This window comes from Tachysurus vachellii, chromosome 4, assembly GCF_030014155.1.
Source record: "Tachysurus vachellii isolate PV-2020 chromosome 4, HZAU_Pvac_v1, whole genome shotgun sequence".
In the NCBI taxonomy this organism is placed as follows: Eukaryota; Metazoa; Chordata; class Actinopteri; order Siluriformes; family Bagridae; genus Tachysurus; species Tachysurus vachellii.
Window position 1 is genome coordinate 10,157,132 of NC_083463.1, and position 19,186 is coordinate 10,176,317.

General features: G+C 37.5%; 2 protein-coding genes across 11 annotated transcripts in view; one reads left to right on the forward strand and one right to left on the reverse strand.

The window, feature by feature from the left end:
* shroom2a (shroom family member 2a) overlaps positions 1-19,186 on the reverse strand; it is a 172,857-nt gene that overhangs the window by 124,028 nt on the left and 29,643 nt on the right. The window lies entirely within an intron of this gene.
* lrrc7 (leucine rich repeat containing 7) overlaps positions 1-19,186 on the forward strand; it is a 133,531-nt gene that overhangs the window by 73,476 nt on the left and 40,869 nt on the right. For 9 of the 10 annotated variants that reach the window (XM_060867650.1, XM_060867651.1, XM_060867648.1 and 6 more), the window contains 4 exons: positions 13,639-13,841; positions 17,538-17,655; positions 17,778-17,856; positions 18,587-18,676. In XM_060867650.1, the coding sequence (XP_060723633.1) occupies positions 13,653-13,841; positions 17,538-17,655; positions 17,778-17,856; positions 18,587-18,676 (476 nt within the window). In that variant the 5' untranslated portion in view covers positions 13,639-13,652. The remainder of the gene's footprint in view (positions 1-13,638; positions 13,842-17,537; positions 17,656-17,777; positions 17,857-18,586; positions 18,677-19,186) is intronic. The other variant, XM_060867652.1, reaches the window with a different exon arrangement.

Below are 19,186 nucleotides of genomic sequence, written 5' to 3' on the forward strand. Positions count from 1 at the left end.
GATGTCAGAAAGGCGGTTTTATAATTTGTAAGGTCAGAGGAGGATGCAGAGAAAAGACAGGACAGGTTTTGTGTAAGCAGTCATGAGAGAAGACCCTTGAGGGACTCCATTAATAAGGCTGTGACGTGATGAAACGGAATCTCTCCAACCTGTGAGATCCTGCAAGTATGATGAAAAAAAATTTAGTCTGTATTTTATATATATATATATATATAGAGTATACTGTATAGTAGTACAAAGTGAAAAATATTTCAAATATTTTGTCTGGCTTTATGTAAAGCTTTAGTGAGTGTAAAGCGAGAATATCTCTGTAGAATGCATGGCCTTTTATCAAGACTAGTTGGCATCCTGGCAGCTTTTGTTGAAGTTATAAATTTTGCTGTGCAGAAACAGTGCGTTCCAGAGTCTTTGATAGAAATCGAAGGAACCAGTCTTTAGTTAGCTACATTAGTGGGCTCAAGCTTTGACTTCTTAAAGAGAGGTGTGACTCAAGCAGAACTGAAGATGAAAAGAAACCGACTTCATCATAGCAGGTGTTACAAGGTCATAGGAGATGTATGAATGGTATTGGGTTGAGGGAGAAGATTGTCAGACAATTCTTAGTCATGAGCAAAAAAAAGTAAAACAAGTTTACGTCTTGAGGAAAATGCATAATTTCTAACCGCATTGCTGAATACATATTAGAGGTTGAAGACACATGAGCCGACAACTAAAATATATATGCTGAAGTGAAGGCGTACAAACATACACAATAACATTGCGGAAATTGACCATATTGTCTGATCCAAGAAACCTTTGTACAACATCAGAACAAGAGTTGATTTGACCTTAATTCTGATGCGTCAGTTTACGCTGTGTGGATGTAAGCTGCTGTCCATTACTACTCTCATATATATTAAATTAGCAGGATATATGCACTACATTTGAGGCCAAGAGCTTGAATTCTTCTACCTAAACTGCAGATATTTAGTCACAGTTTTTCACCACACATTTAGAGAAATTAACTCCACACATTTTAAGTTACCATATATTTTGTTTGGCAGGTCAGTTTGTTTGATTTGTACCTCAGGGGTTAGGGGTTCGATTCCTGCACAATGCTCCAGGCTCGTTTGCGTTTGCCAACCCTTCAGTAACCCAGCTGTATTACATTGAATTTGACTGGTTCAATTTAAACACTAAAATTAGCCACCTGAATACAAGTTTCTAAATATATGAAAACCTGAATTTGAGTGTTCTAGTAGGACAGTGATGCTCAGCATAGCTCCAAAGTAACACAACAGCTTAAAGACAAAAAAGTGAATGTATTGGACAACAGAATTGGGGTAAGAAGCCTTGTGTGACACCATCGGCCAAAAATCCTCTTTGATTCACCTGTTGAACATGAGTACAGCTACCATAGAAATTACTTACATATTTACTGGTTGAATTGGACTAAATCAAATAGTTTTGGAAAAAAGTTCCAATAAAATCAAGCATTTTTGTCCACAACAATCACAAAAAACGTCTAGAGCACTGATTTATATGAACTGTACTATCAAATCTAGCATATTTAAGACTGTTAAAATGGTGTGCTCAATCTCACTGCAAGACCAGACATGTGTTTGATAATACAGTGATACCTCGAGATACGAGTGCTTTGACATACAAATTTTTTGAGATACGAGCTGTGATTCGACCATATTTTTGGCTTGAGATACGAGCAAATTTTTGAGATACGAGCATCCGAGCCGCCGCCGCCGAAACAAAGATCTCCAACAACCACGTGTGCTCTGTTTCCCCCACCTCAGCTTCCCGCGTCTCACTCGGTTAAAGCCGCCTTTCCACTGCACACGTCAAACGACGGCCGATAAACAGGAAGTCATTCATTTCCTATAGTGAGTCGCAATCCGTAATTTTCGGATCCGTTTTAAGCGTTGGATCCGTTAAAAAATGTGAACTTGTGCGACTACACCACATCTGATATGCCGACCGGACAGGTTTTTATTAAACCGACCGGCAGATGTTAGTAAGGAAAGAGTGACAAAAAAGGCAAAAACAAGTGACGAGAAAAGTGATGAAGAAAATTAAGCTAAATTAATGTAAAGAAAACAGAAATTGTAGCAATTAAGTTCAGTTAAGAGAAATCAAGCATCGCGTTAATTCTGGCAGGCCACGTCGTCAAGCGTGCATCAGCTGTTAATCAGCTGTCCACGACACGCACCAATCCGGTTACGACATCCATATTACCCGACCATTTATATTCCCATTCATTGAGCTGCTTTCTTGCGCTTCGCTGCTGCTGCGATTTAAACTCCCTCCTCCAACCCCGACTCCACCATGCCGGAACCCGTGTTCATTGTACCATTTTACGTCATAAATCTCCACATATTTTTCTCTCTCTCCCTCTCTCTCTAATTATTTAATTATTTATTTATCCATTTATTCATTTATTATTTTCCTTTCCTATTTTTAAGTCTATGCATGATTAATGGTTCTGTTATACGGGGGCTCTATTCTATTTTCTAGTTGCTGCTCTCCCCGCTCTAAATGAAGTTTAGTTAAGTTCCATTTAAGTGTAAAGTAGCATTAAGAGTGCGAGTAAGTGAACGAAAGTGAAAGTGTAATTCCTCCTAACTCCTCCGCCTGTTTACTCCTCCCTCAACACCTCCGTGCGCATCTTTTTGAAGTAAAACCAGTTTATTTTTTTAACCTTGTCTTTTATTATGGTATGTTTTTATACAATATTTGTCATTTATAAATACAGGTACTGTACATTTTTTTATATTCAAAACACATAAACAAAACAACTGGAGTGGAATTTTGCGAGCTGGAACGGATTAATGGGATTTCAATTAATTTAAATGGGGAAAATTGCATTGAGATACGAGCAATTTGAGATACGAGCAAAGTCACGGAACGAATTAAACTCATATCTCGAGGTATCACTGTATATTGTAGATGCTCCAAAAAAATGTAATTGATGAACAAGGAAGCTGTCATTAAAATTTGCTAATGCTCATGTAACTGTAACAACTTTAATGACAAAAGGCTAGACAGGAGTTGAATACCAGAGCTCGGGCAGTCCTACTGAAACCTGTCAGCATGGTTAAGACGAATACAGACTGACACTGTATACAATTACTACAGAATAAAGCACTGTTTTATATTAGTGTCACATTATTAAACTGTAACATGTAATTATATAATCTTAGTTTTGTCCCCTGGTGGTTGGTTGATGTGCATAGCACAAAGTTACTACAAAGCTGCCTTTTTTTTTTTGTACCTTTTGCTTTTGTTGTGAGAATCCAAACTTCTCCATGCCAAAGAAATGTATGATTTGTTTATGCGACTCTCGTATTAATTTTAACCACATGCTGAGAATCAGCGTTTCAGCTGTACTTGAGCTGATGTGATCATTAAGGACGGAAAAAAATCTGGGAAGAAGCAGATTGCACTGCTATTGTACATTTTTTAAATATAAGATCAGTCATGCTTTTAATTACGTGTACTCACCAAAATAACCAGTTTTTAGAAAACTGCAATCGTGTTTGTAACATTTCGCTAATTCTGTGCTCCGAAGTGTTTCTGGTCCATCTGACCCCAGTGACCTGTGATATATCTGCACAGACCTCACACACCAGTCACAGATGCTGATGTATAGCTGGTAGGGTTGTGTAATATGACGTTATTGTCATGCGACTGACTCGGAGATGGAAGTTTTTACAAGTTAAAAAGTTTTTCATTTTAAAAGACACGACAAACAATTCCAAACCATGAAGCAAAAACCATACACACGGATAGACAGAAAGTCCGAAAGTCAAACTGAAACTTGACATACATTGACTTGAGATACATAGACAAATCTAAAATCCAAAAACTTAACAAGTCAAGACCAAAAAAACAGAATCATGCTTGGTAAGGCTTGGTACTGTAAGTCAGGTGAGTGTAATCTCATACACTGAGATTAACTTTGGCTTCTTAGTGAGGATATTTATAGGGTGTGTGAACAGGTTTACATGGTGAGGACTGTGAATGTGTGTGATGTGTGTGGTTGTGTGTTCTGGTAAGTTGGATTCCAGCCTTGTTGTAAAATATATAATATTGATATTATGAGCTATTTTCACGATACAGTTAAATGAGAATTTTTATACATCTAACTAAAAAATATAAATGTTAGTGTATATTAAAAAATTAAATATATTTTTTTAAATTATACAAATAAAAATAGATTTTCAATTTTTTTATTTTTATGTTTTTCTAATGTTTATTTTTTGTTTCATTCTTTAGATTTTCCAACTTCTTTTTAAGTGTAATTTATTTTTCAATCATTACCTGTGAATGTATAAGCATTAAATATAGTATTATTAAATTCAGTTTGTGTCTTTATATCGTATACTTTGTTATATCACTCACCTCTGATACAGCTGGCTCTTATTCGTCTAGTGTCTGGTCTTATCAGTGCACGGAATTTTCTCACTTAAACAGATGTTAACTGCTTCGATCTTCCTAAAGCCTGGGATTCTGTATGCAGTGCACAAAGAGCTAAATACAATAAATCACCGAACTAAAAAATGACCACAAATACAATAAGACACCTACTAGCCCTGTGTACAATGAAGTGCTGTGTGGACGTGAAAGTCAACTGGTGTGTCACTGACAGATGTTTGTGTGTTTTGCTGTCTAAGGGCAGGGCTGCTGACCGGGTAAAGAGACTGGGCAGGTCAAGAGGCAGCTGCTTCTCCATTCAACATGCACTATGAGAGTTTTCACTTGCAGACAGTTGTTATGCAAATTCAGATTTCTATTCCATTTTATTATTATTTTTTTTTTGCAAAGAAGGCACAGGCTCCCCGTGACCCGAGGAAGTTCGGATAAGCGGTAGAAGATGAATGAATGAATGAATGAATTTTTTTGCAAAGAGAGAAAAAACTAAAAAAAACATATGCAGATTAACAGAAACCAATCAGAGGAAGAGCTTGATAAGGTTTCTCCTTTCCTGCTATTATTTGATGTCAGTTAGGCCTGCACTGTAAAAGTGGTTTTAAGCTAGTAGCTTTGATTGGTTTAAACACACACACACACACACACAGACACACACACACACACACACACATACAAATTGCAGACAACCCACTTCTTCTTGAGGTTCTAAAGACGAACAGCAATTTAAATATATAATGTGTAATATTCCAAGCACAGTATAATATTTTGATTTTACCATCTTTTTTTTTTAAATGTACACTTGATCTGATTTATCACAATTATCATTAAGAGCTAATGTGTTTGAGTTATTTTCAGTATTTAAAAAAAATATGGATTCTTATAAAAGATTAAAGCAACTACCTGAAATGAAATACACTAACAGGAATGAAAGGAAACATTTTATAGGATACTGTTCATGCATCCTTGAAGCAGTGGTTGCCTAGGTAACCATTTCAGTGATTATTATACGTCAGTGGTGGATCCATATGCATTTTTAATAAGCATGGACAATCTAATGCTGCATATTTCCTCTGAGAAGACAGTAAAACATGCCATCCAATAATAAAAAAAAAATATGATTTCAAATTTTAATTTAAGTCTTTTTTTTATCTGTATAGATTTTTGTATAGGGCTCTCTAGACATTTCCTTGAGTAGTCTGAACGATCCTCCCTGTTAGCAGTGAAGGAGCAGAGACGTACCTCCGCAGATTTTTTTTTCACAAACCAAAATGTGAGCCGTTTTGTCGGAGCAGAGTTGGAAGTTGTGAACATGTCCTCTCGCCTCTGCAGAAGCAGCTCTTGCGTCATGCAGTTTCCATAGCAGCCCTAGCTGTACACTCTCTCTCTCTCCCTCTCTCTCTCTCTCTCTCTCTCTCTCTCTCTCCCTCTCTCTCTCTCTCTCTCTCTCTCTCTCTCTCTCTCTCTCTCTTTCACACAAACACACCGCTCTCTCTCTCTTTCTCTCACACTGCTCTCTCACTCCGCTGCCCTGTGGTCTTTGGGGAACCAGGCATGACTGTGGAAGATGGTGCAGCAATTTGCTTCATAGTGTACTCGATAGATACGCTTGATTTCACTATTCGAAGACACGTTGCATAAGTGTTTGATGCACAGAGCTGAAAGAGCAATGCTTGTCACTGATCAACATTTTTAAAAGGAGTTGAGAAACCTCTCCTATCTGCGTTAAGGCATCGTTTGTAGTCTGTAGCCTTGCTGAGCAATGCGGCAAAAACTGGAACCCGGAGACGGACATCTTGTATGATAACTTCCTCTCAGGCTATATATGAGATAATTGTCATATTGTGTAAACTGGCAGGTTTAATTAGAAAATTGCAGTGGCTACTAAATATAAAAGAGCACTTCAGGATGAAATACTGAATTCCAAGAACATTCATTTATCAAGTATATTTCAGAATGAATATTCAAAGTCATTTCAAACTCCGCATTTGTCAGTAAACCTTAAAATCTGAATGTTTAAACAATTAAAATTACTTCACCTCTCATTTAACTTGACATGCCTGCACTTAAAGTACTGTAATCTGTAAAACAACTGAAACGGCTGATAATAAATCCAGGAATTCCTTTGTCAAATTTTATAATCAACCAAACAATGTCTTTTGATAAATTACAACCAAATTAATTACATTAATCAAATTACCCAGCATTGGTTATTCATTCTTCATATAGAAGTTTAAGAAAGGCTTTTCCAACAATCAGGACTCAGCCCGGACTTTTGGCCATGTGCTTCTGTTTATGTTCATTGTCACGTATCTGCCCCGCCCTTGTTTACTCCTCCCCGTCTCTGAACACCTGTTCCTTATTGTTAATTGTTTATAGTACTGTATTTAACCGTCACGCCTTGCCTTGAGCAGTGCGGAATCATCGTCATTGTTTCCTGGTCTTTTGTCCTGTCAAGTTTCGTCTGTGTTCCTCTTAGTTATTAAACCTATTTATTTGAAGCTATCCTGTATCTGGGACTGTCTTGCTCCTCCCGGTGTGACAGAATGATTCTGCGCAAACTCGGACCCAGCAGGATAGCTTCCAGCCTGGACCGGCTTATTGGGAGTATATATTTTTTCTCCTCCTGGACTGTTCTTCCAGTCTGCCTGTTTTCCCTCTGGACTTTTCCCTTTTTTCGGTGACATCGCTTCACATTTTTTCCGGTGAGGGACGCCACTCTGCTTCCTGTTTTTCCAGGGAGGATGCCGCCTCACTTCTGTTCCATGGGGGTGTTGCAGGCCCGTGGCGGAATATCTTTCCCGCCCTCCTTCCCTCCCTCCTTCCCATTCTGGTCTTCGAGACCTGGTCTGGCCGTGGTGTGTCGGGGGTTGTGCTCGGCCCTTCTGCTCGGCTGTGGACGTCTCTCGGCCCTTCTGCTCGGCTGTGGACGTCTCTCTGCCCTTCTGCTCAGCTGTGGACGTCTATCTGCCCTTCTGCTCGGCTGTGGACGTCTCTCAGCCCTTCTGCTCGGCTGTGGACGTCACTCAGCCCCTCTGCTCTGCTTTGAACGTTGCTCGGCCCTCTTTGGCTGCGCCGCCGTGTGCCTCGTTCGGCCCTCTCTGGCTGCGCCGCCATGTGCCTTGCTCCCCTCATCTGCCTCGCCCTGTGCCTTGCTCCCCTCATCTGCCTCGCCCTGTGCCTTGCTCCCCTCATCTGCCTCGCCCTGTGCCTTGCTCCCCTCATCTGCCTCGCCCTGTGCCTTGCTCCCCGCATCTGCCTCACCTTGTGCCTTGCTCCCCACATCTGCCTAGCTGTGTGCCCCCCATTTTAGTTATTAAACCTATTTATTTGAAGCTATCCTGTATCTGGGTCTGTCTTCCTCCTCCCGGTGTGACACCAAGTCATTAAATCTTCAATTAAAGCAAAAAGCAGAATGCTCCACATCTGTTAGCTATTACTCTGGTTTTTAAGTTGAGATATCTGGCATTTTGTTCGCTCTACTAGGAATCCGGTTGTCACCAGAGTTTGCCATGTTATTTGAAAATAATTGGAGTTGATGTTGTGATGTTGTCTGAGGTTTAGTATTAGAAAGCAAATGGGTTCCTAGATTTCAGGCCTGAACAAAGGTTAAGACGGAATCTTCTTTCCTGGATCAGCTGTAATCTTGTAAAAACTTTTGGAAGCCTCCACTTTGATATGAAAAATATGAAATGAGAATGAAAACAAATTGATTGCAATGGGATAAAAGTGAGAGATTTCTTATAGTAGAGACTGTAGAGCTTATAGTATGCCTATTATTTCTGTTTATTAGAGCTTAGAGATTGCTAAAGCTGTTGTGTTTTCAATGACAGACTGAACAGAATTAATGTTTCTCGTAATTTCAAATTGGTCAACATGTACCTGGTTGTTTGCAGGCAAGTAGATAATTTTTTTGTTTACTGTAGTGTAAAACACTAGGCTTACACTCTTTATTTTGTATGCAAACAATGATTTGGAGTCTCTTCTACAGTAGGTCTACCCTAAAACCATAGCAGCATTATCTGTGCACAGAGATTAGATTGATGGTTTTCCCTCAGGAGCACATAAACTACTCAAACCTTTTCTTAAAGGTATAAGGTGACTTTTGTTTAAAATAGTCAGTTCCTCCATAATTTCTCAGAGGTTTGTTGTGATTTTTTTGCGGCCAACACATGCTCGATTTTGCTGCAGCTTTTTTAACCATATGCGATGCATTTTTCTTTTTTGTTGGAAATCTGCTTGAATTGGTAAATTTGCAGAAAATTAGATGTAAGAGTTTTTACTAGGCAACACATTTTATTATTATTTACAATTATTTGCATTAACATTCTGCATGCATAGCATGCAGTGCCTTCTTTAGGGTCAGGTGTTCAATTATGTCATGCTGTGGTGAAGCCAGCATCAGTGCCATAGATATTAATTCTACAGTATATCAATAAACTTTTCTGCTCATACTGGTTTAGAATGTCCACTGAGGGCCCTCAAGCACTGTGTGGAAGTAATGGCCAGCTTTCGGCACACTGAAAACCTGTTTGTGTTCATTGGGGAGTATTATAAGAGGGGTTTGCTATCTAACCCATTGTGTTAAGGATATGATTGTTCAGTGATACTTGAATCAGGATCAAAAGTTGCATTATTCCATGAAATGCCTCTTTCACTGGTGAGTTTAAGTGAAATTCACCTTCAGTATCCTTAGTTCCTATCCTCAGTAGAGTACAGTAAAAGCACACTGGGTATTGTTCACCCTTAGAAGAGAATTAAGAGAATTAGAATTTTGAGTAATTTCTATCTTCAATAAATACATTTTAGCATTTGAGTGCATTTGATTGATTTCCATCTTCACAGGAATAATATCAGCATCACAAGTGAATCGCAACGCAATAATCAGAACAACCTCAGTACAGTGCGATAATAACACACTGAGTGATCCTCAGTCTCAATTATGGAAACTATGGAATTTGCACTATTTGTTTGTACTGCCTGATTCTGCGGTGAGATGTGCTGTCAGGAAGTGTTATGAACCCTTTATGATGACTTTGTTGTCTGACATTCACTACGTTTTTAATGAAAATTCATATTTGGCTTGTGACAAGGGTCTGTGGATGGTTGGAGAACTGTCAAGCCATCAAGGCCACTCTGGATTACAAAAATGGACAAGTGTAACATGGTGTGTGGGGTACAAAGTGGGGTATTAGCTATCAACAAGGGTTTCAAAGTCAGTCGCAGGTCAATCTGCATGACCTTATTCCTAGAAACGACTAAAGTTTTTACTGCATATTAAAGTCAACTGTATACAGTAAATTGTAATAATGCATGTAAGAATTTTATTACTTTATCATTTGTTCTTTCACAGCTATCGAAGGTTTAGTATAGCATTAAAATGTACAACTTGTATTATCTTGGTGAATCTTTATTCGAGGATAACATTACTTTATACTGCATTTTGGTGGTAAGCATGGTGGAGAAAATAAACACAAGTTTAATACATTTAAAATTTTAGAAAGCCTACCCAAATGTTTCTTCATATTTGGGTCTGGTTTCTGAAAATAGTCTGGAGAGAATAACAAGGTGACTCTATCAGAAGAAAGGACATACAGTATAGTGATAAAGAATCACCCCAACATTTTCATTTTTTTTTTTTTTTTTTAAAGATCCTTTATTTAGGTTTTCTTATAGGTGGGTAGAAAAAAATCTCTCCACATAGGTTTCATGCATTTGTTTTAATTTCACCCTTTTTTAACGGCTTCTTGAATGACTGAAGGAACCTGAAGCTTTGTGTTTGTGTGGAAACACCAGGGTGTGTGTTTCTCTCTCACTAGCTGGCTCCAGTATTGTTCCATATTGACACCTGCAGGGTGTCAAATCAGTGAACCTGGAAACAGGTGAGAAAAACATTGCAGAGTGTGAACTACCTGCCCTCTTATCTTTCTTTTCTTTTGATAACTTTATCTTTTTAGCTGTGCTCTTCATCTTCGTGCTGTGTGATACAATGCTAATCTGAGTCTAGACTTTTTTTTTTTTTTTTCAGATTTTTATTTGGATGAATTTTTGAGTGAAGCTTTCATGAAAAATAAGTTGCTGGCTTTGAGAGCCGTCTTTTATTCAGCAGTGGTGCAAGACAGAAATATATAAAATTAGCTAGCTAGCAGTTGGCCATTGTTGCCTAGGTAATAGTGAAAAATCGCTCAAATGAAATATTAAATTGAATTTCTTTTTTCTGTTACTTCATAGAATGTGTGCTTAAAATATATCTGCTTTTACTATATTTGTTCTGTATTCAGAGTTCGAGCTAAACATGATTAAGTACGCATAAATTAGCAATAATTTAGTTGTAGGGTAAACAAGGATGTAGAATGTGTAAACAATTGACGGTTAATTTTGTCACTGTAATTTGTGAAATTAGGCAAATGATAGTATGAATAGAATATATTCATATGTAGCAGGCTGAAAATATTATACCTGGTTCCCTGTTACACTAAACATGCATCTTTCCACTGTCTTTCTAATGTAGTATTAGTTGACATGGTGAAGCTTTCTGTTAGCAGACATTTTTGAATAAAATCTGGAGTGTAAGGATCAGTCATGTTGTTCATGAATTAAATTAAAAATACCAGTTGCTGGTAATTGCTGTGGTAAAAGATGGATGTATGGATGAATACAGTAGATCGTTGGAGTGATGGATGGTTGGATGGAGGGATGGATGAATGGATGGGTGGATAAATGGATGGCTGGCTAAATTGATAGACGGACTGATGGATGGATTTTATCAATGTTTGAGGGCAAATTTGGTATATAAGTGTCTTCAGACGTGCCATAAGGCTAAATATCCCTAAACCTAGATACCTTTTACTCTGTAGATGGCAAACAATTTGGTAAATATGCTGAAGGTGAGTGGGTTATATAAAGCTCATTAAATACTTAATAATAAAGTTAATAAACTAAAAACCATGCTCATTCGTGCTGTTTTAGTGAACTGATATGCATTTTGTCTTTAACAGGTTTCAGGAGTTAGCATCAGGAAATAGCTTTCCAATCTATCACGAATTCCCTAAAGCCAGCTCACACACCACATCTCAGGGAGCCTCACATTTTGATCCCCAGACATTTTGTATATCCCTCAATAGTCATACGCTTGTTCTTTCTTGTTCTTTATCAGGACAGCAAAGTTGTTGATTGAAATAAGAACTGCTTGTTGTGTTGATGTTTTATTGCAAATCTCAGGAGGGTCACCTGGTGTTCAGTGAGTCAGATAAACTTACCTGATTTGTTTTTGTGAGACTAGCTCCTCCTTTTTTTTATAACCATTTTTACTTAATATTCAGAAATAAAATTATGTTATGTTTGTCCTTTTGCTCAAATCAGAAGATTTTCCAAAAAAAAATGTCTCGGTACCGTTCAATATTTCTTCCCTCGTGTGCAGTTCCAGTGCAGCTTTTGGCAGCGTGACTGATAGGATTTTTGCCTAAAGACAGAAATGATTATGCTTTCCTGTTTTATAGCTGGCTATTTCCTACAACGTCACAGTTGACAAGTAATTAAGCAGTGCTGGCAGTTCGATTTAGAGTTTTATGGTTGTGACTTGAGGCTCTAAGTCCAGTGTTAATTGCATTTAAGTTTGTCATGGCTAGTTATGAAACCTGGCTGTTTGGCATGGTTAGATTTTAATGAACTCATTTTTGAGGCAATGAAAAATAGCAAAGCAATTGTGAATGGAAATATTATAGATTATCTGATAAAACCTGTCATAAGAAACATAGTGCCATTAAGATACTATAGTGATTAAAATGATTAACACAAAGGGGAGGCATAAACCGTAATATAGTTAGATTGCCTAGAATCATTTCTTTATTCTTATCATATTTATAAAACCTCCATTATTTGCATGTATATGTCTTCCAAAGTAAATAACTCTCAGCAAGACCATTGTCTTACTTGACAAGTCATGAAAGACCACTGATGAGCACTTTCTGATGGAATGTACATACATTATCTTAATCATATATTTTTATTAATCATGGGGCGTTATGAAATCTGGCATTGATTCATCACAGTTAGCCTTTATGGAACCCCATTTCTCAGGAAGTGAGGCATGATGAGATTGTAGGCTGCTGATTAATCACTGATTACAGTCACTGCATGAAACTAGGAGGCGGAATATATGGAAAATATTCATGTTATTTTTGAGTCTTTTGTAATGGCTGGTAAACATCAGACAGTTTGATTTCAATGTGTTCTGTGATCATTCTTATTTGTATTTTGGTATAGACTAATCTGTATTTTTGTATAGTTTGCTGGCTATTCATGAAGAGAGATGCCATTGATTATAATTCCATATTGCTATGGAGTGAGTGTGTGTGTGTGTGTGTGTGTGTGTGTGTGTGTGTGTGTGTGTGTGAGAGAGAGAGAGAGAGAGAGAGAGATGCCTGATGCCCAGTGACATTAGATGGAAGGTCTATCAGTAGTTCATTATACCTGGAAGTCTCATCAAAGGCAAATAATAACACAGAGAACACCATCCCATCCCCAAACCCAGCAACCAGCCCCCCATACCCTCAACCCCCCACACCCACCCTCACGTGCCCCCCAGACGCAAACTTAAAAATATATATTTGCAACTCTATTTATGATTTCCAATTGTAATAGTTTCAAATCTGTAATGACCTTCTGGCTTCAAGCTGTGTTTCCTCCAAATACCAAACATAGTAAACAAGAAAGCTGTGGCCATTTTGTTCAACCTACAAAATGCTAGACTTTGATTGCGTATTTAGTCTATTTTTAGTTTCTCCTCCAAAGACAATTTAAGGGGGAAAAAACAGCTAATAGGTGAAATACTCCATTTTCATTACACACGTATTACACATGTACTTACAGATGTATCAGTGAACTGGACCATATGGAGATCAAATCTAGAGGTTGTTTCCCTCTGTGTAATAACCTGACAAGACTATCACTGAGGAGCTGTGTGACCTGACATTCTGGGCTAGAAATAAATCAACTGCAGTCAACCTTCTTTATACACTTCTCAGTAGTTTTATCTCACAGACTGTGGTGGTGCTGTTGCGCTTAGTTTCACAATAATCTAAAATAATCCGCCCCGTAAGACATTTGGTAACAGCTGAACTGATATGGATGTCAAAAATGAAACTTATATTGATGTATTTTTTGTCTCCTGGTGATGCCCTTGTTTCTCTGTGAATAAGCTAAGTCTCTGATTTACAGTACAGTGTCTGGAGATGACTACCAAGAGGAAGATCATCGGGCGCCTGGTGCCGTGCCGATGCTTCCGTGGGGAGGAGGAGGTCATCTCCGTTCTGGATTACTCGCACTGCAGCCTGCAGCAGGTGCCTAAGGAGATCTTTAGCTTTGAACGCACTTTGGAGGAACTCTACCTGGATGCTAACCAAATCGAAGAGCTTCCCAAGGTACTTGACAAAGCTCATGTTCTTTTCTTTTTTTGCTTTCATGTCAATGAATACGGTTGTGGGTCCAGATGGCTTAAAATTTGCTGTTGTAATAATCTTCACTTTTCTGGAAAGGCTTTCCACTAGATTTTTGAGTAAGGCTGTGGGGATTTATGCTCATTCAGCTACAAGAGCATTAGTGAGAGTCAGGCAGTGATGTTAAGTGAGGAAGGCTGGTGTGTGTATTCACCATTCAAGTTCACCCCAAAGGTGTTCGGTGGGGTTGAGGTCAAGGCTACTTGAGTTCTTCTATTCCAACCTTGGTAAGCCATGTCTTCATGGATCTAGGTTTGTGCATAGAGTTCACATGTTCATACTGGATCAGGTTTGCAGTGAAGGGAAACTTTAATGCTAGAGCATACAAAGACATCCTACAACAGTTTGGTGAAGAACCACATACGCGTGTGATGCTCGGGTGTCCACATACGTGTGGGTATAGTGTGTTTTTTAAACTATTCGTATTTTTGGATAAAATAAATTTTGTGTGGCACAGTGAGAAGAATTGAATAGCATTTTCTCTCATATGAAATTACTGAAAGCAGACTGGGCTACAGACCTTTGTACATCTTTTGCCATGGCAATTATGCTAATGCTGTCCTGTCATTATGTGCAATTTTGATTTAATATTTTTAGCAGCACTTATGTACTCAGTATTCACTGGAATTTTGAATCTATTCAAAATTCACTACTTCAGATAGGTCTCTGTCCTGAGGGTTTTTGTCTACATTCAGCATTTTCCATGATGACTATACAAGCAAAGACTATTATATCAGTGTCAGACCTGTCTGGCTTTATCTGTTTTTTTTTTTTTAAACTTGCTATAGTATAGTAAAATTTGGTTTTACAGTATCCTGTTAAAAAAAAATCTTCAAGGGCTTCAGGATTATAGGTTAAAACCATTTGAATTTGTGTTACGACAGCAAGACAGTATATTTGTGTAACATTCTCTAACACAATGTGTGCATTGTGGTTGTTGATATACTGTGTAGCAGTTTTGATGATGTCTTTACTTCATTTATGGCTCAGGGTTGTTGCAGATACAGTATATTTCTTTTTGAGGCATCGCTTAAGGCCCTTAATCTGATACAGTAGGCACTAATCCAGTTAGCAGTGAGGTAAATTACATGCAGTAAACACAAACATTGTTTTGTGAAAGGCAAAAATGCTTCATCTGTTCTGAAGACTTGCTTAAGGTGTTGATAACCTTAACTGAAAATTGGGGTAGGTTGTAGAGGGAAAACCTGTAGGCATGTGGGCATTTGTGCTGCAATCCTTCCCATAGCTATTCACAATCAAGTATTTGTAAATCGCTCTGTTTGCTAGCGTGTAATCATAGCTGGCTTTGTGAGATAAACAGAGAGGAGGAATTGCTAATTCAGAACTTTGAACAGCTTTTGATTTTTATATCTTTCATTTCCTAGCATTAAAATATAGAAACATGTATGTTACCTGTCAGTTTTTAAGCTTTCATCCTTGTTATTTATTTATTTATTTATTTTCAGAATTCTTAAAATCGATTTCAATCAAAAAAATGGAAGATTCTGAATAAACAGACAGTTATGCAAGCTGGGAAAGCTCTGAGTTTCTGAGGGTTTTTTGCCCATATGACTCATCAGTGAAAAGCCTAAAAAAAAGGGCTTTCGGGTGAATTAAGTGCTCCTTTTGTATGAGTGGTGATCTTATGAGATTGCTGCCTTTGGACTGTATGTTCTGCTCATTATAAACACCTTCTTCAGTCTACCTTCTTCAGTCTAAATTGCTTTTATACAATTTTAATGGTGTTTTCAGGTAATATAATCTTTCTAAGTGATGTTTGTGAGTGACAAAGTCATCATCTGAATTCTAGAATCTGATTGGTCAGAAAGTTGTTGAGTAATTTTCTATAACAGCAGCACTGATGGTACTTTTGGCTGTAATTCAATTCACAGCTTTAAATGAAATATATGAATATAAATGAATGCGCCTGTTCTTATATGTTATCGTTTCTATAGTAAAAGCTTGTTAATAGGGACTTATAATAACAAATAATCAACATAATCAAAGTATAAATGGATTTAAAATGTGTTGTTAATTTACAAAGATAAGCCTATAATTACTGATTGGGTGAAGCTTTTTGTCTCCAGTGTCAGTGCTTTGAAAGAGTTTGTTATGTCACAGGAGAGTCTTCAGGACAGAGAACATTGCACTTTCCTATTTTATAATAAAGTCAAGTCAAGTCAAGTCAAGAAGCTGTTATTGTCATTTCAAACATATATATCTGTTGCAGTACACAGTGAAATGAGAAAATGTTTCTCCAGAACCATCATTACAACATTTTTCAGACTGTATATTTATAATCACACCCTCCAGTGTCACCCATATGAGGATGAAGGTTCCCTCTTCCTCTTCCATTCAAGGGAGTTTTTCTTCACCACAGTTGCCTGAGTCACCACAGACTTGCTCATTGGGGATAAATACAAACACAATTAAACATATCTAATATTGATCTTGAAAATTTGGATTACATTAATCTTTATATTATTCTTTATATTAATCTTTTGTTTTATGTTTATGTTCTGTAAAGCTGTTTTGAGACAATTTCAACTGTAAAAAGTGCTATACAAATTCATTTGAATTGAATTGAATTGAATGGTGCTAGGGGGGTTAGTGGTTAGCACGTTCGCCTCACACCTCCAGAGTTGGGGGTTCGATTCCCGCCTCCGCCTGTGTGTGTGTAGTTTGCATGTTCTCCCCGTGCCTCGGGGGTTTCCTCCGGGTAATCCGGTTTCCTCCCCCGGTCCAAAGACATGCATGGTAGGTTGATTGGCATCTCTGGAAAATTGTCCGTAGTGTGTGATTGCGTGAGTGAATGAGAGTGTGTGAGTGTGTGTGTGCCCTGCGATGGGTTGGCACTCCGTCCAGGGTGTATCCTGCCTTGATGCCTGATGCCGCCTGAGATAGGCACAGGCTCCACGTGACCCGAGGTAGTTCGGATAAGCGGTAGAAAATGAGTGAGTGAGTGAGTGAGTGAGTGAGTGAGTGAGTGAGTGAATGGTGCTACATAGAACATAGACAGAACTAAGGACTTAGTAAGTCAGTCCTAGCCACATAAAGTACATCTGTGCAACCTGGTGCAAACCGTGTGAGACAAAAGACAAACACACAGTGCAGGAAAAAAGACAAGACAATACACAAAAAGACAATACACAAAAAGACAATACACAAAAGCAGTGCCGTCCAGTGAAAATACTGTATGTTCTGTGTGTAAGCTGTATCACTTTCATATGCTGCATATTATATTTTGTCTGTTTATCTTCCACTTTATTTATTTTCCTCTGTTCAATTTTGCACAGTTAACCTTGTTTTATTATAAGTAATTTAAAAAAGGTGACACCCCCTACCCCAACCCCACCCCCACCCTCTTTTTTGATCCTATTTTATTTGATTCTTTTATATTATGGACTGTAAATAAAAAAAGCATTTCTCTGCATGTCGTACTGTGTGCGATTGTTTATGTGACCACTGAGATGTGAGTTTTCTGTTTCTGTGTTTTATCTATCTATCTATCTATCTATCTATCTATCTATCTATCTATCTATCTATCTATCTATCTATCTGTCTATCTATCTATCTATCTATCTATCTATCTATCTATCTATCTATCTATCTATCCATTAGCAACTCTTCAACTGTCAAGCCCTGAGAAAATTGAGTATTGCTGATAATGACCTTTCAAGCCTGCCAACCACCATCGCTAGCCTTGTAAACCTGAAGGAATTAGATATAAGTAAAAATGGTATGTTCCTCATTTCTGCATATCCTGATCTGTTGGTTTATGATCTAACATTTAATGCGCTTATGTGATTATGTGCAAAAATGCTGTGTGTTGATTTATGAATGTATCCCTCATTCCTTCAGGCATTCAAGAATTTCCTGACAATATCAAGTGTTGTAAATGTTTATCAGTTGTAGAGGCCAGTGTAAATCCCATAACCAAGTAAGTACAAGAACCACAGAACACATAAATAAAACTTTCTAAACAGCAGATGGTTTGTGAATTTTTAATATCCGTTTTGTAATTCAAAGCATCTTGAAATTGTGCGGTTGTTAAAGAGTTTTGGTGTGATTACCAGCAGCTCAAGGACACTTCATACTTCTGTTTAGAAATACTAGTTTATACCAGTACTCCAGAGCATTTAGAAACATTAGTAGATCAGTATTAAAATATGTCTTATAAATTGTTTTTTTAACTAGAGACCCAAGCTGAATTGATTTTGAAGCCTTAAATCTAGTGATAAAGGTTTTCTTTTGTATTCAAAAAGACTTTTAAATTATGAAACATTATGTTTTGTAATTTCACACACTAAAATACATCTTTTATAACTGACTTAAACTTTGTTCAAGAGGAAACCACAGATTATTGATTTTATGTTTAATTTCTTTAAGATGAAATATTTATAATCAGCACTAAAAAAATAATGTAAACCATATCTGTCTGGGATCTAATTAGCTGATAGTGTTGAAAATAATCAGACATGTCTATATTCCACAACACTCACCCTCATCTCCCTAATAATTTTAAAAACGACTTGCATAGTCTCTCTAGCAGGGGCAGTTATAGAGAAAGTGTAATGGGATTAGAACAGGTCCAGTTTGCTTTTCTGTGAGTAAGAGGTACTTAAAGCTCACTGAGTGATATGCTGATGGCCTTCTCTCTGTTCCCTTAGACTCCCAGATGGCTTCACTCAGCTCCTCAATCTGACACAGCTCTTCTTAAATGATGCCTTCCTTGAGTACCTACCCGCCAATTTTGGAAGGTAAGAGCTCTATCAACAGCTTCTTTCATTCTGTATAGCATGCCAAACCTATAAAGCAGAGCTACTCTCAATATAAATCACTTTTATTTGTGTTATATTCAGGGGAAACCCATACCTAAAAGAGTACCATGTTACAACTAACAGAAAAGAATTGAGATATAACAAATAAAAGCAAAGAGACATATTAAAAAAATACTGTTATTACGTTTTCAGGTGTTCACTTTCTATGCATTATTCACTGTTTTTAGGCATTGTTTACGGAAACAAAGACAAAGGCTGGTTGCTACAGTGAATTACTTAATTAATGCATGTTGTGGCTGTTCACATTGTTAGATAATGAATGACAATTCCATGTGAAGAAGAGTTTAGTAATACTGGGTTTTTGGTTTCATTTATTTATTTTTTATTTTCAAAAGCACAGTTAGAAAACATTAGCATATATCTGCTGTTCTTCTTGATTCTGAGTTTATTTATGATTATGAATTTATTTTCTGTAATGAAATATTTGCA